This window comes from Cynoglossus semilaevis, chromosome 9 (assembly GCF_000523025.1).
Source record: "Cynoglossus semilaevis isolate Cse_v1.0 chromosome 9, Cse_v1.0, whole genome shotgun sequence".
Lineage (NCBI taxonomy): Eukaryota > Metazoa > Chordata > Actinopteri > Pleuronectiformes > Cynoglossidae > Cynoglossus > Cynoglossus semilaevis.
Window position 1 is genome coordinate 14651617 of NC_024315.1, and position 24391 is coordinate 14676007.

The window sequence follows — 24391 nt, forward strand, 5'->3', positions numbered from 1 at the left end:
AGCACAGATTTTGAAGGCCTGCACAAACCTCACTTCCCTCGTTGCATCTGCCAGGATGAACCTTTTAAAGGTTATTGTGTCAGAGTGTTTCCTGTCCCAGTTTCTGGGACAAGAAGGCAACAACAACAACAACAACAACAAAAACAAAACACAAATGCTATCAATTTCACAATTGCAAAAATCAGCTCTTTTCTTTTTGGTATACAAGGCTAAAAAAGTAGGAGTAAACGTCAACATTGAAGCCTGAGAGAACATCCAAAAATATGCAGTGTGCTTCATAAACACTTAGAAAAACTATAAAAAAATAATGTAGCTTCCATTCAACAAGAGAATGAAAATACTCTAGAGGAAAAGTCCAGCCCTTGGCATCATCATTGCATGGAATAAACTGACTCCACTACTCTATGTACATTATTTAAAGCTTGGAGACTAAACAGTCGATTGTAGTTGAAATCTTCATCATCTGAGGTTTAAAAAAACGTCTTTTCCCGACTTGGACTTCATGTCTGTGAGTGTGTGTGTGTGTGTGTGTGTGTGAAAAACCAACACATTTCTGGAGGAACGACCTCGGCAGCTGCTCTTCCGCCCGGTTTCCCACCTGAAGAGGCGTTTCAGCTGCCAGTTTGAAGCCTTTGTTGGAGATTCACACTCATAAGGTGCCACGTGTTCGTGCCATGTTCCCAGCTCCGAGGTATGAGGCTCCGGCAGTGCTCACACCAGTCCAGCCTCCCGACACATTCGGTAGAACTGTCCCCGCTGTGAGATGAGGCTGGAAGGAGAGTCCATCTCAGAAATGTGACCTCTGTCCATTACAATCACCCTGAGAGGGAAACCACAGAGACACAGCAGCTTTAGATGATGGACTGGACGACTGGGTTCAAATGATAGAAAGAGAGAAAAAACAAAACACATCCACAGGCAGTCTGGACCGTCACACACCTGGTGTAGTCCATGATGGTGTTGAGGCGGTGAGCGATGGTCAGGACAGTGCAGTCCTCAAACTGTGTGCGGATTGTGGACTGGATCAGCGTGTCTGTCTCCAGGTCCACAGCTGCTGTGGCCTCGTCCAGAACCAGGATCTTGGTTTTCCTCAGCAAAGCTCTGGCCAAGCAGACCAGCTGGCGCTGACCCAGACTGCAGAAGGAGGGAGAAGGGGGAGAGTGGGGAGTGGGAGGAGTCAGGTATTAGAGCCACGTGTTGACATGTTTAGAACAACTGTCCACTGCACCACGTCCAGCACAGGTACCTTAGGTTTTCTCCTCCTTCGGAACATTCATGGTCCAGTTTGTCAGGCAGGTTGGAGACAAAGTTCTTCAGGTGGGCGAGCTCTAAGGAGTTCCAGACCTCTTCATCTGTGTAGGTGTCAAAGGGGTCGAGGTTCATTCGCAGGGAGCCTGAGAACAGGATGGGATCCTGGGAATAATAGAGGAAAAGATAAAAAAGAGAGCAAGAGAAAGAGGGAGAGAGGGGGGCTTATTTAAAACCAAACTCTACAGGAAGAAAAAATAGTTTCTTTTACTTCAGATGAAGATCATTTGTTTTTGGCTTCATTCTTCTGTTTATTTGTAAGTGTTTTTATGATGTTTGTTTGCTAAACCCTCATCCTTTGTCAGAACAAAGAGCGTATCATCGGAGTGACCAGAAGGCAGCACAGATCCTCTCTCTCTCTAAATTTAGCCCAGTTACAGAATCAAACTATTGTAAACAGTTTATAGAAGAAAAGCCAGGGCTCAGTGTCTGTTCGTGCTGCTGTCGTACCTGAGGAATGATCGTAATGCGGGACCTGAGGTCATGGAGTCCAATGTCCTGGATGTCGACTCCGTCTATGAAAATCTTTCCCTTTGCTGCCTCCAGGATCCTGAAGATTCCCAGGGCAAGTGAGGACTTCCCTGCTCCAGTTCGACCCACAATTCCAACCTGAGAAGGAAGCGATTGATAGGTAAGAGCACGGTACAAAATGAGCACAAGCACTAAATCTAAATGCAGCAGGTTGGGTTGTGAATGTTTTAGAGCAGGGGTCCCCAAACCCTGGTCCAGGGACCAGTGCTGGTCTGTAGCGTGGTAGTACTGGTTCGAAGTAACGGATGATACCAGCTGACCAGTCTCTGGTACTGTTGTAGATTTCAGTTTTGTGGGACTGACTGTGATGGCAGTTTGGTTTAAATAAAAAAGAATCTCAAACCAGATCTAATACCAAATCTAACAAATTTTAGATTTTAGGTAGTTCAACTTTCAGTTCGTAAACTTCTCAGTTTTAATTTTTTTATGCAATTTTGCAATTTTGGGTAAAACATATGAAGAAAATCTGGTGGACTTCACTGATCAACTAGAATATTGTTGTCTTTGTCTGTGAGTCCCTGTTGCTTCATTTAGAGGTGTGTGAGCCATAATTCAATGTTACCCTGGTATGTGGCCCACTCACCCTCTCTCTTTCGTTGATTTGCAGGGTGATGCCCTTCAGAGCCAGCTCCAGGCCTTTCCTGTACTGTAGCCCATAGTCCTGGAACTCGATGGTCCCTCTCTGGGGCCAGGCTGCAGGCAGGGAGCTGCCCTCGATATTCCAGCTGGCCTGAATCAGACCATGACAAGGAGTGAGTGGAGAACAAAAACACTGTTTGTGTTTGTGTATGAGTGTGTGTGGGTGTGTGCGCGCCGGCCGCAGCACTAACCTCTTTAGCTGTGTCGGCGTATTCACTGACTCTCTCCACAGAAACAATGTTGTTTTCCACATCAGTCCAGGATCTGACGATCCAGCTCAAGATCCCGGTCACCTGTAAAGGCCAAAGAAGTTTCAATTTAGTTTCTTTTCTTATTCATCGGTGTAAACACTTTACACTTTACACCCGGCAGCATTTTGTTATTGCGACACTAGTGAAAAAAGGATGATAAACTGCTGGGGTATTTTCTAGGCTTCTAACATTACTGACCAATACTCTAAAAATGTCTGAGATGAGATGTCAGGTCAGGTCTGGCATACCCCAGGGTTCAGTGCTGGTACCACTGCTGTTCATATTGTAGATAAATGTAGACAAATGACATTTTAAAAGCAAACAGAATATTTGATATTATTATTTTAAAAGATATGTTTTTATGTTAAAACCTCAGTTCAAAAACAAAATATGTTGTTGTATAAACCAAAATTTAAAAACTGGAAATGTCAGTGATGGTCAAAATGTTGACCTGAAAAGGATGTAAACTTCACCAGATGTCATATATGACCTATATAACCCCTTTATTAATATCATAACATATATTCAATATGTAAAAACCACGAAGCTAACTTCTTGTTAACCTTTATGCTAATAAGCCTTTGTCTTTGGGGTGAACTCTGAACTTTTCAGTTGGATTTCAAAGAACAAGAACATAAAGATAAGATAGAATACACATTATAAAGACTAAATACTTTGTTAATAACCTGATGGACACATTGCGGAGGCTCTGGGTGAGTGGCATGTAGATGGAACCACTAACCTGAAGTGAGTGTGACACAGCCAAACCAACGATGCCTGGACTCAGAGTGTTTCTTCCCATCACTGACAGGATGGCAGCAGCTAAAACCACACAGTTGCCGACAAACTCCAGGTTGACGGCCAGCCACCTGTGAATACAACCCTGCTTTAGCTGAAGGCTGGTAGCTGACAACATAAGTCTTCAATACTGCAGCCAAGACTCCTTTTAAACCATTCAACATCTGACGTCATCAGTATGAGTTCCATGTGAATAATTACCCTCCCTCCACATGAATAAGCCTGATATATTCTCACCGTGTGGCAACAAATCGTGGGAAGTAGGCGGTCTGGTTGAAGTCCACTCTCTTGTCGGCCTGCAGAATGAACCTCGACTGTTCCCCGAAGGCCCGAATGACGCTAGTGCCCTGCACCGTCTCATTGAAGTGGGTGTAAATGGGCGAGCGGCTCACAGCTTCCAGTCGGCGCAGCTGACAGGATGTGGCGACGTAGAAGCTCTGTGAGCCAAAATGGAAAAAGTAAAAACACACAAACATTACTGAGTGAAACCAAGAGCCTGGATCTGAGGGATTTCCCCTAATTCAGAGCAAATGTGTGTAAAAGCATGTCAGCAGGTGAGAAACAAAACACAACAGAAGGGCAAAATCAGCAGCGTTGGTTTTGGAACCAAGAGTTTTCCACCATTATGCAGTAATGGAAGCAGGCTTTGGCTGAACCTCAGATGAAAGAACGTGTTCAAGGAGGGAGAAAATCAAGGTTGTCGGTGGGTGATTTAAAAGGGTGGAAACTTTTACCTGGACACAGGCGTAGAGGACGGCCAGAGGCAGGATGATCACTGCTGCGAAAGGCGTGGCCATCAGCACAATGATGCAGACCTCCATCAGTTTGAAGACGTAGCTCAACATCATCTTCAAACCATCGGGCACCATGCAGTCGATGGCGTCGATCTCTTTGGCGAAACGGTTGAGGAGGTTGCCACTGGGCGTGCACTCAAAGAAAGACATGGGAGATCTCAGCACGTTGATCAGCAGATCCAGGTGCAGCTGTCGAGAGGCGATGATGCCGCAGATGGAGATAGCAACCGTTGTACCAAAGATGGCAACACCTGAAGAGAGATGTGTTTGGTCAAACATGAGCGCAAAATACCCATGATGCAAAACCACTGGATATGAGTTGTCCAAAATGAGGGGCACAAAGTTCCAGAGCTGGAATGTTCTGGAGATGTGGATATGGCCCAATTTAAGGCCACAGTTGAAGTAAATATGACCATGTGTTAAAACCTCATGAATCAGGATAAACCTTTTTTAGTGTCTTGAACTTGGCCTCAGCATATTCTGACCTGAATCAAATTTTTCATTGATAATTTGTTATTACATGATTTGTTGGACACCAATGTAATGGATGTGGCCCACTAGCACCACTACAGGCCAAGGTAATGGTGTTAGACAGTAAAGTGTCAGAAAAAAATATCTGTACACGGGGAACCAGAAGTTTCTCTGACTGACCTTGTACGAAGCCCAGAGCTCCAAAAACACCCAGTTTCAGGTCGGTGTCCAGCTGGGTCCCATTAACAATAGGGTCGTCGGCCCACATGCTGAGCCAGTAGTTGTAGGTCAGTGAGGCCCCCTGCTGGAAGGCATAGAGGAAGACGATGCAGATAATGATGGCCAAGCCGATGGTCTTGAAGTACTTCTTGTACATTGCCAGTCTCACCTTCAGAGGAAAAAAAACAGGGCAGAAAACAAATCAGTCTAAGATCCTCAAACTAGAATAAAGATGTGATGAAGAAAACCTTTAATAAATAAATAAATCTGACAAAATAGGCTTAAAATTTCTTCTAATTTCTGCTCAGTTTTTATCTTCACTACAAAACTGTGGCAAACACCTTCATAGTGTGGAACCCCAGTTAGACGAGTCCAAAACTGTTCTAGAATTGAAATGAAGGTTGTACACGTTCACTTTATAAATAGTTCAAATATGGCCCACATTTGGTACTAATAATGTGTCCACCCATGAGAGTCCAACCCACTTCTACCAGGGCAGAGAAGCAGGAGGTGTCAGGATGGAATATAAATGGTTAAAGCTATATCTGGGTAAGACTTACTCTTCCAGTGCGGGCTTTGTCGACCACGGTCAGTTTGCCCAAATCCTCTGGTACCTGTTCCTGGTCTGTTTCATTCACAGGCTCCATGTTCTGCAGATTAGTGTTAGTGGTGTCACCTCTGGAGGATGAAGAGAGAAATCAAGGGTCAGGGTCACTTAAGAGTTGCCATAACAGGTGAGGCAGCTGTGGGATCAGGATCAGGATCAGTTTTCTTCTCATCTATCATGTATGTATATTCCTACCCAATCAGCTGCTCCTGTGACAGGTCTCTGGAGAAAGGCATGAAGTCCACCATGCTGAGACGAGCATTGGACCTTCTGGATCCAGCTACAACGACAACTCAGGTTCATTCAACATTCTATCAACAACATCAGTCGGCAAAAGCTGAGGTGGAGACCCACGTGTATCATCTCTCACCTCTCTGTATGGCACTCTCTTTTCTCTCTGTGTTGGCAAAGGTGTGGATGAAGTCAGCAAAGGCCCCGTGGCGGCCGAGGAGCTCCTGGTAGGAGCCGCTCTCCGTGATCTCTCCATCGACCAGGACCAGAATCAGGTCAGCCTGTGGCAGGAAGCTCATCCCATGAGTCACCAGGATGCGGGTCTGTAAAAGAAACCACACAAGGAGGAAAAAAAAACGGATGTAAGCACAATCCAATATCAAATTGAAGCTTTCTTACGAACAAAAGTGTCAGCAAAGTGGCGGCTGGTGTGTGAGGATAACAATAGCACTGGTCAGTGCTGACTGCGAGAGGTTGAGGTGTCGTAAAAACCAGTTCTGGCTCTGTGCAGCTGACCGACGACCTGGACTTTGGAGGTTTCTTTTCATGTAATACCTTGTCTCTGAGGACTCCTTTAGGTCCAATGACTTTGTCGAAGATGTGCTGACCCACGTGGGCATCGACAGCAGACAGAGGATCATCCAGCAGGTAGACGTCGGCCTTTCGGTACACAGCTCTGGCCAAACTCACTCTCTGCTTCTGTCCACCTGACAGGTTCAGACCCTGGACAATAAAGATCATAAGAAAGGCATCAGACACACAGTATCCAAGGGCAAGAAAGTCATTATGGAAGTGATAAAAGGTTAAATCTTTAATTGAACAGCAGTTTATTTGTCAGGTCAAAGAAATAGTTTTTCTTGTTTTGCACTGAAAGAGAATGACTTTCATTTGGTCCTTTCATCAGAGGTCACAGGTGGTGTACCAGTGACAGGGCAGATTTTACACTGGATGCTGAAGTGTTAATGAAACCTGAAGCCCTCTAGTGGCAGATATGAGAACTACTGTACTATAGCAACACCGGATAGCCCACGTGTACTACCTAAGGTGCCCGTGGTGTATCTTCTTAAAATGAAACTAGTCAACAAGAGGGTCAACAAATGTACTGTTACTGTGGTTTTTGAATTAGTTACACTTGCAACGATATTCAAATGGGTACAATGACAAACAGTAAGGAGAGTGTCTGCTATAGAAAGCCCCAGAAATAATTATTATTACATTGTTTGGGAAGTCTGTTTCAAACAAGTAGATCTTTGTATTACTAAGTGCCCTGAAGTAGCTCTCAGTTCCAAAAAGGTTGGAGACCCCTGCTTTAGCCACTTTAGCCCCACTTCATCAATTTTCACTGACACTTAACTTAATTAGATATTGAAGAAAACTCAGCAAGATATTCCCAAAGGCAGGTTTATCACTGAGTCACATCCTGTTTTTTTATGAAAACATTGTTCAAGTGACCTTTTGACACATCCTTGTTGTGTAAAAGACGCAACTGCTCAACAGTCTGTTGTCAGAGTTGTCTCAACCTTTCATTAAAACGTGTAGGAGCAGGAGAAAGCAGGCAGGCCAGTCAAGTTACAAAGCATGATTCAACTGTGACGATGCTCCTCACAGACCCATTTTAATACCCAAACATTCTACCATTAACCTGCTCATTTAGGAATGTACTGGGATGTTATTAGACCTTTAAGTCCCAATCAACTGGCCCCAGACTTTCGCTGCAGACCTCAACTATGAATAAGACCTCATATTCACACCTTCTCTCCTATTTCTGTAGCATCTCCAGCAGGAAGAATGTCCAGATCAGGCAGCAGAGCACAGGCCTCCAGCACACGATGGTACCACGTCTTCATCTTCTCTCGCCCAAATGTGATGTTGTCCTGGACTGTGGCGTTCTGGATCCAGGCTTGCTGAGGCACGTAGGCCACAGAACCCTGTGAAGATCACAAAGCAGAGACCGTCAATATTTTGTAAAAATTAAAGCCACAAACCGCAGACGATTCTTGCTCATAAAACACAGGCTCAGCACCTTGACAACGACTCGACCACTTCTTTTTTCTGTCTCCCCCAGCATGGCAGACAACAGGGAGGACTTTCCACTGCCCACATGTCCCACCACAGCAACGAGGGAACCTCGTGGTACGCGAACACTGATCCTGTCAACAAAGATGTAAATGTAAATTATCCACTGGGTGTTTGTGGATTTCCTGATTTATTTTTAGGCTTTACTGTTGTTGTTTTCTTTTAATACCTTTTAAGACATGGTGGGCCCTCTGCAGACCAGCTGAAAGTACCACCGTCTATCAGCATGCCGTCCCCTTCTGAATGAAACAGAAAAAAAACAAAAAAGATTAGCTATCTTATTCCAAGCAAAATTCACTAGCCCTAATAAAAAAAAAAATCAGCCTTAAAGTAGTCTTATCTCTAAACCAAAAGACTATCCCTAATTAAATGGTTTGGTTTAAATCGATCAAAAAAACTAAAATATTTGAAACCTTGGAAACACCCCAAATCCTACTGTAACACACCATTTATTGTTTCTGTGTTAAATATCCCAATGTCAGAATTATTAATTTATTACTTTTTATTCCTTTAAACTTTGTTAATCTAAATATTTTTCATTGATTTAATTTGGCTTTTAAATCTTGTTTTTTTTAAATCAGAAAACAGTGAAAAACCAAAATCTCCAAACTTTAAATCTCCAAACATCAACGTGGCTATAATTAGAAGTCTTTTTGGCTAATAATACAAATGACTGAGCTGTTGCTTTTTCACTGGCCTTACGATGTGTCAACAGTTTATAGACAAAAGAGGGCAGTGTGTTTTTCAGTTCCTCATAAATCATATGTCTGAATTCACGCCGTGATTTACATTTCACCACTAAATGGGAAGATCCTATAATTAACATGTCTGACAGTCAGGCCTTGAACCAGGAAGTGACAGTGCACATGATCCATACAAGACTGTGGTGAACCACAGATATAAACAACAACATCTGGAGGCCTGCTTCTATTGATCCTGACAGCCTGTTATTTTAGGACAAATGGGAACCAGAAAGTGTCAATTGGTTACAGTAGATGGTGCAGAGCAGAGGTTTCTTGGTTCTGTTTGGTTTTATAGGTCTATGCATGGGTGTGGCTCCTACCAGAACTCTGTTGAACCTTTGTGACATTGCCCGCTTTCAGCTCTTCTGAGCACAGGTACTTTCCCAGACGTCTGAGTGAAACCACAGCCTGAAACAGAGCTCAAGGTTAGTGAAGTGAGATGTTTACACCACCGGCTGTTTGGATGGAGAAAATATCTCAGATGATTAAAAAACAAAACAAAAAAAAAAGACAGCCACCTGCATGGTCGTGCTTATTGCAAATGGCAGCTGACTCAGGGGAGCCTTCAAGATGTTGATCAGAGCCATGGAGACGAAAACCTTCTGTGCATCAAGGACGTTTCTACTATCCAGCATCACGTAGACGCCAAACATCGAAAATGCAATCTTGGAGGGAGGGAGAAAGAGATGATGTTTACAGTGTGATGGATGATTTGGACTTCTGTTAAAAAGCCATGAAATAAAAAGGTTTATAATCTCACAACTATAAAATGCTACAGGCTAACAAAGAAAGCTACATTAGCTACATCAGAAATGATGACCTGTGTAAATTCAAGGAGAATCGATGTGATTTTGGAACTCTCATAAAGTGTTTTAAATGTGTCCTCACCAGGAAGGATGAGGAGTTAAAGGAGGCGATGGAGATGGAATAAAGGATCTGAGACTTTTTCAGGGCTTCAAGCTCCTTCTCTCTGTAACCCAAGACCTGCTCCAGGAAGGCTTTCTCCCAGGCATAAAACTTCAAGATCTTTATTCCATTCAGGATCTCGTTCATCAGTCTGATGCGGCCATCCATGAACTTCATCTGGATTTCCTGTGAACCAGACAGACGCCCGAATTTAATTGCTTCTTTTTTTACAGTTTAAACACAGTGAAAAGTGAATTACCAGTCAAAGGAAATACATACATTTGTAAACATTAATTTGTCTGATCATGTTACAACAGTGGATTTTCCAAAACATCACAGAAGTTCTAAATGTTGAATGAATGTACTGCCAGTTAGGTTCTAGTGACTTTCATGATGAGGGGGGAAAAAAAACAAAGGGACTGAGGAATGTGGTCACTTCAGTGAAGTTTACGTTCGATTAAATTGGCACCAAAAATTACCCAGCTCTCAGTTGTTTTTCCAGAGAAGTGAAAAAATATGTCTTCCTACTGCCCACCCTTTCCTGTCATTGTTTTTCAAACATGTTATATGAGGCAGACATCAAAAGGACAAAGGAGAATGTACCATCCAGGCCAAACACCCACACGGCTCTTCAGCCACTATCTAAACCAGCTGTGGCATCTCTGACCTAGTGCTCCAGATGTCAGAGCTCCTGCAGCGGTTGGAGCTGAGGATTCTGTTCACGGCCTTTACCTGCAGCTTGCTCCTTTTCTTTGCGATGAATCCATTGAGCGGGAAAATAAGGATGACCGTGGCGATGCCTGCCAGAGCCGACGGGCCCAGATGCTGAAGAAAAAAAGGAAGATCAAATTTTGTCAAGTTTTGGTCAGAAACAAAGACACGTCCCTCAGACACAGCTGTCCCATTCATGAGTGTAAAGTCGTCCTGTTTGTGACAAACCTGCCAGAGGAAGAAAAGACAAAGGGCGATCTCGATGGGAGCCAGCCAGACAGCATTAAAGTAGACCACAAAGTCCATGAGTTTCTGAGTGTCTGCTGAAACCAGATTCACAATCTCGCCCACGGTGCACGTCCTCCTGGCCGAGCTGTTTATCACCAAAGACTGCAATGACAACAAAAGGGAGAAAGACGTTCAAACCTCAGCGCATTGTCTCTGACCTAATCTTACAGCATCATAAAGACTTCACATGATCGTTCGTCTTTGGTAAGGAGCTCTTAATCATGGTGCGTGTTAAGATCTCGGCTTTTGTTTTTGGCCAGTGAAGACATCATTTATGTGGGATCTCGAGGTCAAACATCTGTGGACACCGGCGGACCCACCTTCCTGTAGACCAAGCCCATGACCGCTGTCTTGACCCTCATTCCCACAGTGAAGCAGGTGTACATGTACTGGTGGTTGAAGAGAGACTGGAGGCAGGAGAGCAGGAACATGAGCGTGGCGTAGAAGTAGCCTTTCCACAGAGGAGCGTCCTCGTCTCTCATGAATCCCAGGAGAAGACTGAGAAGAGAGAGAGATGCAGCTCATTAATACATGGCTGTCAGTTTCTGTATTCTTATGATGTGTTAAATGGTGACCCCGACATGGGGCGTGGGAATTAATTTGGTGGACGGTGCTGTAGCACTAGGAATCTTGGACTAGAGCATTAATGACCAGGTGACTTTGACTTGACCAAGTGACTTGTTTCAACTCAGACTCGTAGCAATAGGGAGTAGCCTGGCCCCTGACCCCTAGGACCTAAAGCCCTGAGCACTCAAGTCTTCAGTCACTTTAACATCTGTGAGAGTTCAAGTTGAAGATTTCTCTGATAGTGACCAGGATGGATGGAGTAAGAAGAAACTGGATCTGAGAAACCACCAAGTTTGAAGATTTGTGGTACAGTATTAACCTATGCTGGGCACAGACAGTGGACAAGTGGACAGTGCACAAAGATGAGAATTTAGAGATGGGATGGAGGTGATGGCAGATGATGGTCCTTCGTGGCGACCTCTGGGGGGACACATGGAAGAACTGCTCACACTGACTGTACTGTACTGTACTGTATTTCTGCATGGTATGGGGTTTTCCCTCGATGATATGAATGAAAGCAGATGGTTTTTAGCCTGTCAACACCATTTTTACTATGTTTTTTTTTCCATTCTGACTGGATCTTATCTGACTTTCGCTGCGTCTTCGCCCAGCGTCCTTGAGCGCTGCTGTGGCTGCTGGCTGTCTGGTCTGCACAAAGTAGTTTGGGTTGCACAACAGAGCTCAGCCTGTGGCCGGACTGCCCTCACACTTGGCCAGCGGCTCCATTATTGTGGTCCAATTGCATTTCTGCCATTTAGAGCCTGCTCTCCCTGCCTGCCCGTCCCCCAGACTGGAGAGCTGTGGTCTTGTCTCCTTTTCTTGCTCACAGCTCCATGACCATAATTAACACTTCCACTGGGTCTCTGTGCCGTGCATCAACAACAACATTCCAGTCTGGCCAGTGGGGTGGTGAGGAGGGTGGCAGGTCAGTCGTGACCTGTTTACTCTGCTGCCAGCTTCTGTTGTTATTTAGTGGACACGTTAAGAAATGATGTAAAAATACTGCAGTATCGGTTCATCTGTACTGTGATATTTCTGTAGTAACCCACAACCTTTAAAACCAAGATTTAATCAAATTAACATACCGAGGAAAATCATCTTCAGTCATCACATCTGCCCTCAAATTGAATTTAACGGTTTGGTAAAAGAAACATAATCAAATCTTTTTTTTCTCTGAGTCTGGTCTGAATTACTGTTTATTCAGGTAATTTCAGTCTGAGCTGAGGTTAACAAATATATTTTAAAATACACACCAGTCAGAGCCATTTGGTTGTGAAACTTCAATATTGTCATAAACAATATATTTTCTCCAAATAGTGAGGCACAGTGACTTATAATCTGCTAATAACAAGCGACCTGTCATATCATTAAATTATATATTAGTGTTAACTTTTAAGATACTTTAAGGCTAACATCATGAGACACTTTTCCACCAGGAGTTTGTTTGTAGCCAAATAGTTTTTTCCCTGGTTTTGAATATCTTTATAAAGGTAAAAACCTTGACCACAGGTAGCTTTCTACCTGCTGTGGCTCACTGGAAGATGGAGACTAGCTGGGAAACAAATTCTAGGTCACTGAAGCATGTGGATCAAATGAGTTTATATGCTTTCATTTCTATTCCAACAGTAGATTCTTTTGAGGTGTAGTGAGGCTGGAGCGGACTCTTTGTCCTACCTGAGCACCTGAGGGATGGCGAACATGAAGACGTCGTGGAAAATGATACACAGGGTACCAGTTAGGAAATATGGACCAAACTTTCTTGTCAGCGTCCTGAGCAGGAAGAAGCCAGAGCTTTGCTCCTTCTGCAGCTTCCTGAGGAGTTGAGCCTGGTCTGGGAGTCTGCTTTCCAATGCCACGCTGGACGCCAGCGCCTTCTCCTGCCTGCCAGAAAAATGTACACATTTAGGGCTGAGGCACTGGTGTGAGAGACGACCCTACGGTCAGCTGCGCTGTCTTTCACATCATTCACATGAAGCCATGAAGCTGACGGACTGAAGAATTTGCCAACAGCGGTGAAAGCCATTATTCAGTGACATAATGAATAGATTTCACTACAGATCTTCAAAGCACTGGCTCATGTTAACAAGCTCTGAAAATGACACAGGACACTTGTCCTGACATTATGGCACTGGTTGTCCTCAGAAGACTCATCACGGACCTATTTTTGGACTTTTCTCTGGTAATGAGACATACCAAATGTTACTTTACCGCCATCACAGGGAAGTCGTGCTCTGTTTGGGCCATTAAATCAAGTAGCACCATGTAAACGTTTGACCACACTTCAATAAAGTGGATTTGAAATCTTTGGCTGTTAGTCTTTCAGTATTCAGGGCTGTTCTACGGCAGGATTGAAGCTGTGGAGACTGTTCTCCTGCTGGAATCTAGAAAAGCAGTGAGCTGAGAAATACTAGTCCAAACTACATCAACAATCAGCTGAAGGCTAAAGGAAAACAGATGCATATGGAAGCTAAAAATATAGCTACAATTAATATAAAAGTTGTTTTGTTTCTGTTTTTTTTAGGAAATAACTTGCAGAACAGAAACGCCACCAAATTATATTGGTTTGGAAATAAAAATAAACCATGATGATTGTTTTTTTTTAACTGATGACTAATGACTACAGGTCCCTCCATATGTTGACTTGTTGTTTTGTTTTTTTTAACTCAGTTCATACTATGACTACAGGTCCCTCCATATGTTGACATGACACTGCTATTGCTGGAGTCAGTGCTACTTCTCCATATTGTTAAACAATTGAAGAAAATATTATTTTATATGTAATAATAACATAAAATGGCTCTGTGCCTCCTGAGGGTGAGAAGGGTCAGTTCCTCACTTTGGCAAACCATTAAATATGACTTGACATTGACATTAATTACTTTTGAAGTTTGGCGCACTCTGTTGTCCAGGCCTGCTAAAGCGCCGCCATGATCTGCTCTGAGGTGTCCTCCCCCCTCAGGGTCCACAGGTCCTCTGCTGCCAGGGGCCGGCGATATCCTTTCACAACAAGCCTGAGGAGACAGTGATGAGATGATTCATGCACTTAATCGTCAACACAACACACATATTATTGTAAACAAGTGCAAACTGTTGCTGTAGTGACTCAACCCAGGCCTAAAAATGATGGGGTTGTGAAGAACCGTCTTACCCAGTGAACCACCAGAAGAGAATCTTTGACAGGAATGAAGCATCCTTCACAGGACAGGGATTCTGCAGAAGATTAAAGAGCAGAGTCACACACTTGTTTTCCACATAAATCTCTCACCACTTAAAGGCTTTCTCAGAAACACACAGCTTCATGGAGGCCAGTGCTTGGTGTTTCAGTGCAACACTGGAGGGAGGGTGGAGGCAGGACAGATGTGTTTAAACAACGCCGTGCAGTCAGGTGGTGCATTGTGGGGGGGAAAGGGCGGCAAACTACCACAGGTCAGAATAAATAGAGTTCAGTGTTAGCTCAGGGTGAAGGGTGACGTTCTGAGGTCCGGTGCAGACACTGCGGAAATGTGTCATCAGAAAATGTGCAGAGAGTGGATTTATACTCTCTGGAGTAGACACTGATGCACAGAAAGTTTCTTCACCCACACAACCTTCGTGGCATCCCTCCACCCTACTGCCCCCGCACACGGCTGTTTGCTCTCTTTGATACAAGTTCATTTGCTCCTTGTCCCCTTCACTTCCTCTCTTCCGGTGAGTGAGTAAGTCAAACCAAAGCGTGGGGCGAAGGAAGACGAGGAGGACACAACAAGGTCCAACCAATGGGTGTGTCCACCATGGCTGACTGTGGCTTCTGCGCCCTCAGGCTCCTCACCACATGCCAGGAGTTAGTTAGTGAGGGACTTTTCCAGTTATTTTGTTTATCAACATGTGACATCACATGTCGCCGGGATGGATTGGATCTGAACTGTTTACCTGACGGGGGCCAGATTGTGAAAAAACACTCAGAGGTTCACCTGGCCTTACTGTGATAGATCGTTAAAATGAGATGGATATAAGTCTACTGCACTGTTTGTGTAGTGTCTAATAGAATGGAAACATACCTTTGGAACATAGTGGGAAAAAAACCCTAATGTGACTGATATTACATCAGATGGTGGAAAAGAAATGAAAACAATGCTGAATTTTATGTTCTATACAGATCAAATCGCTCTTCTAAAACATCGCCCCATATTTTTTCTTCTGGCTAAAATTAGTAAACGTCACCAATAATATAACTAAATAACATAATAATGTTGTTAGCCAACAAGGCAGCAAAAAATGACAAAAATGAACTACAGTAGAAATCGAATTAATATTAGTATTAATAGTATTAAATTATTATAAATCAATATAAAACAAAGCAAAGTTATACTGTACACACAGCTCAGTAGCTAATATATAGCCAAAGGTAGCTAAAGGCTAGCAGGTGGGTCTGAAAATAATCCGCTTCACCCGTCAGTCATCCGGCCACAGCTTCCTGTTATGAGTTTCTCAGATTTGTTTTTGATAAGAGGATGAGAAAAAAATATTAAGCAATGTTTTTCCTGATGTGTCGGTCACAATGTTCAGCTGTTTCTGGGCCCAGTGAGTTGTGTTTAAGGCATTCGGGAGGACAATGTCAAACACACATGCAGTCATCCACTCGCTGCTCACACAGGAAGCCAAAGTGGAGTGAGGAAAGTGAGGGAGGAGGAAGAAGGAATGGAGGGAGGCGGATCACATCATTTCCTCCAAAAGGGAAAAGCGTCTTCACAAAAATCTCAGAAACCACATTGACAGTTGCTCAAACATGTTTTTTTTTACAGGACATTCTCCTCTGCCTACCTTTTCCAGGATGGTTTTTCCCACTGGGGGCTGGTCAGCAAAACAGCACAAAAAGAGCTGGAGCGTTTGGATGGTGAAGTAGGAGTAGAAGGCGAGGTGTCGCACAATGTCAGAGGCAAAGCCCTGGGGAATACATACAAGAAAAGAACAAGAGGAGTGAGGAGGCTGCTGCAGAGGCAGAACGGTTACGTTAGAGTTCCTCGGGTTTATTTACTTTAAACGGTGCCAGAAAGGTTTCGTAAATGTGCCTTTCATACAAAACCAAGGTCGATTGTTATTTGCCTCATGGCAAAGAAAATGCCGCAGAAAAATAACATTGCACAGACACCATAACAAAAAGGTTTTCAACAGGGCTGAGATGTGCTCTACTTCTTTCATTTCTGACTTTTTCCCCCTGCCTTTCTCACGCTTGAGGATTGAACACAGCGGAAATTATTTAAACACCCAGATCACAGACACAATAAAGAGCATGTTGGCCTTTAAACTAAATCAGAGTAAAACCCCAAACTCTTTAATGGTTGACTTTACAAAAATAAAGCCAGAGTCAGAGCTGCCTTTCTATCACGCCAACCAATCGCATCTGTAAATAGGAAAATTGTGGTTTCACAAACCGGCACTCTCACTTACGACTGCTGCGATATTAACCACTCTGTGACTCTTTATGAAGTGCAGCTCTGCCATGTTGTTCTACACATACACAAAGTGTGGCTTCTGGCAGAAGTTATTGTTTACTACTAGGTCGGCATCCAACACCACAGCCAGCCTGTTGCACAGCAGCATCCATTAAAACTAGAGCCATGGCAAACAGTTAAAAAATGATTTTCTGTGAAAAAAGTCTGCTCTGCTCAGAAAACAGATACAAAGAAGCCAAATGGACCTGGCCACAGTGTGGAAATAGGGGCCAGGTCGGTCACTGAGCGGGTGGGAAAAATGTAGGTCAAGCAGCTAAGAATGGATGAGGGTCCACAAACACGAACTCTGTCAACCCCTGCTGTCCACACTGCAACGTGAATAAGACATCTTCTTCATAGCACCTGCTTTATAATATTTAGAATATGTTTCAATAAGGTGTGTGAACGCCTTGACTACATGACAGGTGTCAGAAGCTGTAATAAATAATGTGCCTTTCACTGTTTATGTTGGAACACAGAGAAGATAAAACCTACAAACACTTCAGGTCACAGAGGATCATCTGCCTTCATCTCACCACGTCTCCACCCTCCTACTATTACACATCTTCTCCATGTCATCCTGTCCCAGTGCTTCCCACTCCTCTCTATCTGCACCTCCCCTCATAGCTATTAATTCAACACGTCTTTATTCTCAATGATTGATATTCTCCCTGAACATATGTGACGCTACGTTCTCTGGCTTATACGTGTCTTGCACCACGTTCATATACTTCACTGCCACTCCTGACTTTTCTATTTTCTATTTTTCCTTGTGTGAGACAAATGTTTGGTGAGTTCCAAATGCCCTAAAAGTACCTAATTCAGAATGTGGATCACAAGGTAAACACATTAATAAAGTACCTGGGAATTGCATCCCAGGTACTTTTACCATTTTTTTCTTTTCTGGAGATTCAGCATGAGATGGGAACATTATGTGTGCATCATTTGACCAAAATGTCTAATTGTATTATTAGCTCTGCTCATCGACAGTCTTGATAAGAAGGGGCATCCTAAGTATAGTAAATCATTTTTGATTTTTTAAGAAGACAATACACACTTCAGAGGTGAAGGGAAGGTGAAATATATGGGCAGTCACGTGCGAATGCCTTGCGTGTGTGTGGTGGTGCGAAAAGAAAACATCTGCGTCTGAAATCCAAACGCTCTCACATTATGTGTGGATGCATAGATTTCCATCTGGCTGTGTTTACGGCAGTGTAGGCCCATAAACACAACGCTGACGTTCCTCTGGTCTGACCCTGGGCTGCCGTGTCTCACCAGCACTTATCCCAGGGCCATCATTACTCTCCCCCAAGCAGTGTGGGAATGTCACACTGAGGGCGATAAAACAGAAATATGGATGTGTGTGTTTGTGTGTTTTTATAGAAATGCAAATGTGACTGCCCCGCAGCTCTGCACGCTTAAATAGAAACTTATCCCATACAACAATGATTGCAGTGTCTGACAGGAGACACAGGAAGAAAAGGCAAACTTAAACACACACAGGCTTGACCAGAATTGGCAGTGTCATCCTCCAACACTTGGTTAACTTTAGGTTACCTTGGTTTAAAGTGGGGGATGAAATAGAAACTCTGTGCTGACACAGGGATATCTCAAGTTCTGCTCCTGGAGTCTTGTGTCTAGACTATGGGTAGGAGTGGACCTGATTAGATATCCTCGCACAGTGAGCTGACACTTGAGGTTCAGTGGGTTCAGACCTGACAAACACTCACTTTGGTGGCCGCTTATTCCTGATTTACCATACACTATATATATATATATATGTACACACACACACACAATTGTTGTTTGAATTATGTGGTAGTGAGCGGGCTGGTACCTGCCAATCCAGACCCAGACCCCAAGGGTATTAATTTGTGGGGTCGTAACACTCTTTTGGTATTGTCAAAATATATGTCTATACAAGTTCAACTTCCCCTCCCACCACAGAGGGTCATAATATTTCAGACAGCCATAATGTGGACTTCAGAGCAGCAGACACGGTGGTCGTTAAGTCGACTTTTTATAAACTTTTTTTTCTCGCTTCTTATGAAAGTGTACATGCTAACTTTTTGCCGTGTTTATGTCCTAATGAAAATATCCAGTTTACATAGTTGGCTAGACCAATGAACGGTTTCAAGGAAAACAACTGAGTTTTGGGTAATAAATATTTGCACTGATATATACAGCACCTAACCTTTTGGCCTTTTTTTTATCTGGTTGCTTGTTTTTCTTGCATGATCTGGCAACACTAACCAAGCTGACCTTCATTCTCTTTAAATGCTCATACTGACACGTATTAGTAAAGTTAAGTAACTAAAAGAAAGTGTGTCTTGTTTAGTTAAATTAACTAGCTGACGTAGCAAAAAATATAAATAATCAATGTTCACTGAGGTAAAATCGAACATGGTTAAATAATAATACATTGTTGTCAGCACCTTCAATCATCTATGCCCAATATCGTTTTGTGGCGTGTTTTTGAAGAAATGTAAGAAACAGCTTCACGTGCAATTATATTCTACTGGAGCTTTAATATCACACTTAAATGAACAGGCTAATTGTATACCTCATCTACAGCCAGCTGGATCTTGGCTCTTAGAGGCACCAGGGAGCACACGACAGCCAAGACCCAGAAGAGGAAAAGAAAGACTGAAGAACGACAGCCCCGGATTCTTTCCAACTGGATGATGCACAGGGCCAGAATCTGGGGAGAGACACAGACACAGAGAACATTTAGAAAAAAACCCAAAAAGTCTGGGAAATCACATTGATACTACACAGGAGAGAAAATAAACCCAGCTTATAGCCAGGCAGCAAACTGACAAAATCAAGAGTAAGAATTCATTGTATCCAAGTTGTAGAAGATTTAAACCTGGCTTGGACCTAAGCTTCTTCTCAAGCTTGTTCTTCTTCTTCACTTGAGAAAGTGTAGTCATTTCTCTGTAGCTGGTTCACTGCTACACAGCTAAAATACTTAAAAAGTAATGAAGGACCTGATGGATAAGCTGTACTGGAACCTAGCATATTATATATAGAATATATATATATATATATATATAATATATTGTATTATATATAAGTCTTTATGGTCCTGCTACCCTGCAGCTCAAAAGTCCGAAAACTGAACTCTCTAGGCAGAGGTTGGCAGATTGCTCAATCCCTCAGCGACAGGATGAAAAAGGGCATCTAGGACCCTCCCCACTCTGCCTTTAATTGGCTAGTATTTGTTGCTTGGTTAGTTTATCTCCCTGGTCATCCTGAGGGAAGTAGATTGAATTTCTTCGGCCAATGCCATGAACAGAGTGGGGGAAAATGGATTGAATGAAGACCAAACAACAGGACAATGTTAAAAGGTCAAAGGTCACTCTGTCGACCTGGTTGCTTGTTTCTCGGAAAAATCTGGCAACGTAGCTACTGCCCCATTTCCACTTTATGAAAAAGTGATTTCAAGAAATCACTGCGGTGAGAATTTGAATGTACTTTAGCCCCATGTAGTAACGTGCTACATTGCCTTACAGTCTGTCAGTACAAGTCTGTGGGTGGATCTAAGTCCATCACTAAGCCCCAAATCAAACCGCAGCCTTATAATTAAACAGGGAGAGTACAGTGATGGAGGAGGGAATGGCTGCTTTACGTAATGTTATTGCTGATTATAGCCAGTTTACTGGTTGTACTCTTAACTACTTTCATGGCTACTGACTGTGCTGCCTTTTGCGGCCTGAGTGACTGGCATACCCATACATGCTGCTTGAGTTGAAGGGCAACAAAACAACTCGGTCCCAGCAACAGCAGCAGAGTGTTCTAGGCCTGTACCCAGAAACTGGGCAGCTGTGTGGGCGGCTACAATCAACATGGAGAAAATTACATCCTTTATTAAAGATATATCTGGCAGGCAGATGTAAAGATCACTGACGTGCTCGCAATATATTTGTCCTCCTGCCTCCTGGTGTGATAAATGGCCTTCTTTAAATAAACACTTTTTGAAATGTATGCCTCAACACAAGAGACGTCTCAGAGTATTTTTTTAACCAAACACGTGCTGGTATTTGCTCAGGAGTCTGAAGAGACCACAGGTGGGCACGGCCGTCTGAGAGCGGCGGAGACTGACGGACCTGTATTCAGCTGCAGTGAGAGGAAGCTTTGTGAGGAATAAGCTTCTCAGCAGTTGTGGCCCGGCTTTAGAAGCTGAGCAGTCGCCCAGACTGACTGAGCAGTGCGACCTTGAACTGCATTGTATTTTCTTACATCACTCCTGCGCAGCATAAACAGCATTTTTAAAAACCCGCCGTGCCACCCAGGTGGTGAGTGAGCCGCACTTTTCTTCTGTTTGCCCCTAAACATCAGTGAAGCATCATTTGCAATGAGTGGAATTGATGGTTTGGGACACATTCAGGTCAATTTCCACCAACACAGACCACGGAAAACATTTCTTTAATCACACACTGGATCTTATCTTCTATAAATAATGACCCGCAGCCCCCCTTTCATGCCCCGTGTGTGTGTGTATGTGTGTGTGTGTGGGCATAATGGTTTGCTTCAAGAATCTGAATCAGACAAACAAGGACTGTAAAAATGAGAGACCTGAGCAGATAACGTAAACACACACTGATTTGGATCTACAGTAACCGTTTTGGCCGTTTGAGCTCTTCCTCCTGTGTGTAATCTCTGGCTTTGGAATAAAATCCTCATTTTCAAACTCAAACTTTCAAACTTAATGGCGCACGTTATATATAGTGTTAGCCAAACAATAGTGTCTGAGAGAGGAGCTGGCGTCAGACTGCACACCTGCTGTAGCATCAACATGAATACACACTCTCTGTGGGTTATGAGTCCTTACTTCTGTATCCAGTGGTTTTGTGTGCAGGTGTTTTCTTATTTTACATCAACACGATGAAATTTACCCAAGAGTCAATGCTCCTCCAGATCTGCGCAAGTGCTACAGAGACTCCAAGACTATTCCTTCAACAAGAGATAAGAAGTGCTAACTGCTAACTGAAACAAACTTTAATCTATGATGTGTGAAACAATGGACTGTAGTTTTAGCCGTGCTAAATGCTACGGCTACATATGAAGGAGAAAATTCCTCTAAAACATCTTTAAACTTCATTTAACAGGGGGCTTTTAAGACCTATGTCCTCAGTATAAGGCTAGACATAGACCAAAACAAATGCTAGCAAAACAATTTAATAGACAATAGCTAAAGATTAGCAAAACCAAGCATTAGCTGCAAAGTAAGAAAAGTCAAAAGATTATAACAGAAATTCCCCACAACTCACTCCACAGGAGCAGCTGGGCAAAGTCCATGTCCATTCTAGGTTTATATGACAAATAGTTTCTTGAAGGAAACCAGTCTCCAACTGGCAGAGCACCTAACAATCACATTCTCACTGCAGTGGAACTGTGCAGACACTGTGTCCACTGACGTCCACATCAAATAATAATTGATGTCATGAGTGGTGGTTAAACACAGAGTCAATGTTTTCCTGCTACTGCCATCTCCGCATTGAACAAAATATTATAAATCTGTCCAGTTATGCATCTTTGCACCTTAGTGTCAGGCTACTCACATGCTACATAATCGTTCATGTGTCTGCGTGTCCATAGACACATTAGCCTGTGGCAATATTCCCAAGAGTTTTCTGTTACCCACGGCAACAGTGCAGATATTTTGAAATGTACGTTATGGCTGGGAACCTATGGAACGACTCTAATGTTCTAATGTTATTGGTGGATAACAATAAGGTTTAAGATTAAGGATTAGGAATTACGACTTGTCACAAGGAACTACAACTGGTAAGAGTACGAATGGAAACCCACTAAGGTGTCATCAGAATCATTCCTTTCTATTCCAGATCCATGCATTCAGCAGTGACAGTGTGAATATAGATGAAAGCAGTGTTTACCACAGTCATGCTGCGTATGATGGGTCCAAGTAAGAAGACCAGGTGCTGCTGGATCTCCTGGCTCCTCTCCATCAGGATGTAGAAGAACTCCACGAAGCCAAATGAGGCCAAGAGGAAACCCAGGACCTGATCATGACAGGACAGGACACGAATACAGGACTGATCAGACGAGCTAACATGTTATTAACTTATACAACTGAATATACGAACACTTACGAGGTGAAAATCAACGGCTATCATTTAAACATTTATTTTTTTCTAATACAGCATCTAAGGCATTGTTTCCCAAAGACTGGGTCGTGACCCTCAGGTGGATGACTTTTAAAATAGGGGTCCCCAGAAAAAAAGTTTGGGAAACACTGATCTAAGGTACTGTATATGAAAAAAACAACTAAATACTACAGTGGAGTTACGTCTCACCATCTTGGCACAGCAGAGGCAGGATATCTGAATTCGGCCACGGTCATGGCAGTAGAAATGGAGGCAGTAGAAAGGTGCCAACAACCACAGGTAGATGCAGGGAACCCAAACCAGTACTGTGTTCTGGAAACACTGGGTCAGGTCTGGGTTGGTTGTATACCACGTACGGTTCCAGTCCTATAAAGAAAAAAAAAAAAGACGGTACTTCAGCAGTACTTCAAAGTTATAATCTGGACTTAAACTGTCCGACAGAACTGACAAGGGCTGCGTCCACAGAATCCAGACTTGGTCCACGTCTTATGTTGGCAGCAGGTGACAAGTGAAACCACAGAATGTTTACAGAAAATGTGCCTGAGCCCAGTTTACAGAAGGTGTTAGCTGGAAACTATAAAAAGGTATTTTTTTCAGTTTTGTTTTTGTGCTGAGGAGTCAGTTTCTGACTGGTTCATTTTCCAGTGTCTTACTGGGACAATGTAAGGTGGTGACATATAAAACTCTGAGGTAGAGAACCATGTCAACAATAGAGTCTGTAAACAATAAAGCCTAATGTATTGCCAAATGTTTGGTGTTGTGTAACAGCAGCAGTAGAAGCGGCAGTGTGTGCTAAGTGGCTTGTTGTCGTCCTGCTTCTCCTGTTTATCACCGAATGGGTCTAATGAGGGACAGAGCGTCTGGCTGGGCTAACGAGAGCGTCCTGCGGAGTCACCACAGGAAGTGGTTTAAAGGTTCTCATATGGTCAGGCAGTCTGGCCCAACTGGCAGACTCCTAACTGGGATAAGGGTTGAGTGAAGTGCCAAATCGGTGGCAGCTGCAGGATTATTATGTAACAGCCGTCTGTCCGCAGGAGCCAAAAAGGACCAGGGCAGGTGAGGAACTCGGAGGCCGAAGATACCTCAGCTCAGGTCAGCAGACTGATGTCTCAACATAAACAGCCAGTGGTACAGATTAGTCATCAAACGGTGCCATCTTTGCCATCCTCACGTCATCTCATCCCAGTCTGACAGAAGGCTACCTGTCTTAACTCCGAGTACCTTTGTACAATAGCTTTCCTTCATAGAGAAGTCAAAAAGTTCTAAGACATCTTTCTCTGTCTTTACATCTGTCTCAGTCTGCTCTCTTCTGCAGTGGTGTTTCCGCCACAGAAGTCCTTCTCCGTAGAATTCTGCAAGATGACCTTTGACTCCAGGTCACAACCTGCTTCTATGTCTGGTCCGAAATTAACTTCCTTTAAATGATTTTCCAGTTTTTTCAGGAAAGATTAAAAATAAAAACTGGTGATGAGCTTCAATCATTTGGACAGGTTTCCATTCAAGTTTGGTTAAAAAAAAAGTTTGTTTTGATTTCAAACTCAATCAAAACTAACTAATAAAAACCTGATCAAATCTACGGTAACACAGATCAGCATGTCATATGAGGAACGACTGGTCAAAGCTGGTGCAGACACGTGTTTGGACATGTG

At 43.3% G+C, this 24391-nt stretch overlaps 2 protein-coding genes across 2 annotated transcripts in view; both read right to left on the reverse strand.

The window, feature by feature from the left end:
* Positions 1-6: 6 nt before the first annotated feature.
* On the reverse strand, positions 7-13384 carry abcc6a (ATP-binding cassette, sub-family C (CFTR/MRP), member 6a). The gene is made up of 24 exons (XM_025058487.1): positions 13344-13384; positions 12815-13021; positions 10894-11071; positions 10307-10675; positions 9557-9760; positions 9187-9333; positions 8989-9076; positions 8095-8164; positions 7873-7999; positions 7601-7777; positions 6405-6572; positions 5989-6172; positions 5814-5898; positions 5572-5689; positions 4973-5180; positions 4262-4572; positions 3765-3964; positions 3472-3598; positions 2670-2771; positions 2423-2569; positions 1759-1917; positions 1247-1413; positions 940-1134; positions 7-820 (listed from the first exon to the last, which is right to left on the reverse strand). Exons 1-24 carry the CDS (start codon positions 13382-13384, stop codon positions 712-714), a joined length of 3888 nt encoding a protein of 1295 aa, XP_024914255.1. The 3' UTR covers positions 7-711.
* LOC103384062 (multidrug resistance-associated protein 1-like) overlaps positions 12896-24391 on the reverse strand; it is a 16764-nt gene continuing 5268 nt past the window's right edge. Inside the window, exons 2-8 of the mRNA XM_025058742.1 lie at positions 22932-23108; positions 22512-22637; positions 19175-19312; positions 15941-16063; positions 14289-14350; positions 14020-14151; positions 12896-13021 (exon numbers count right to left, since the gene is read on the reverse strand). Coding sequence (XP_024914510.1) covers positions 14055-14151; positions 14289-14350; positions 15941-16063; positions 19175-19312; positions 22512-22637; positions 22932-23108 — 723 coding nt within the window. The 3' untranslated portion in view covers positions 12896-13021; positions 14020-14054. The remainder of the gene's footprint in view (positions 13022-14019; positions 14152-14288; positions 14351-15940; positions 16064-19174; positions 19313-22511; positions 22638-22931; positions 23109-24391) is intronic.

What these genes read in the sequence shown, in the direction of transcription:
- abcc6a (XM_025058487.1), bottom strand. Translation starts at nt 13,384, where the DNA reads ATGGCCCAAACAGAGCACGACTTCCCTGTGATGGCGGTAAA. An exon ending in CTGTGTCACACTCACTTCAG is followed by an intron (nt 2,772 to 3,471) that starts GTTAGTGGTTCC and finishes TGGCCTTTACAG; the next exon opens with GTGACCGGGATCTTGAGCTG. An exon ending in ACGCCGACACAGCTAAAGAG is followed by an intron (nt 2,570 to 2,669) that starts GTTAGTGCTGCG and finishes GGTCTGATTCAG; the next exon opens with GCCAGCTGGAATATCGAGGG.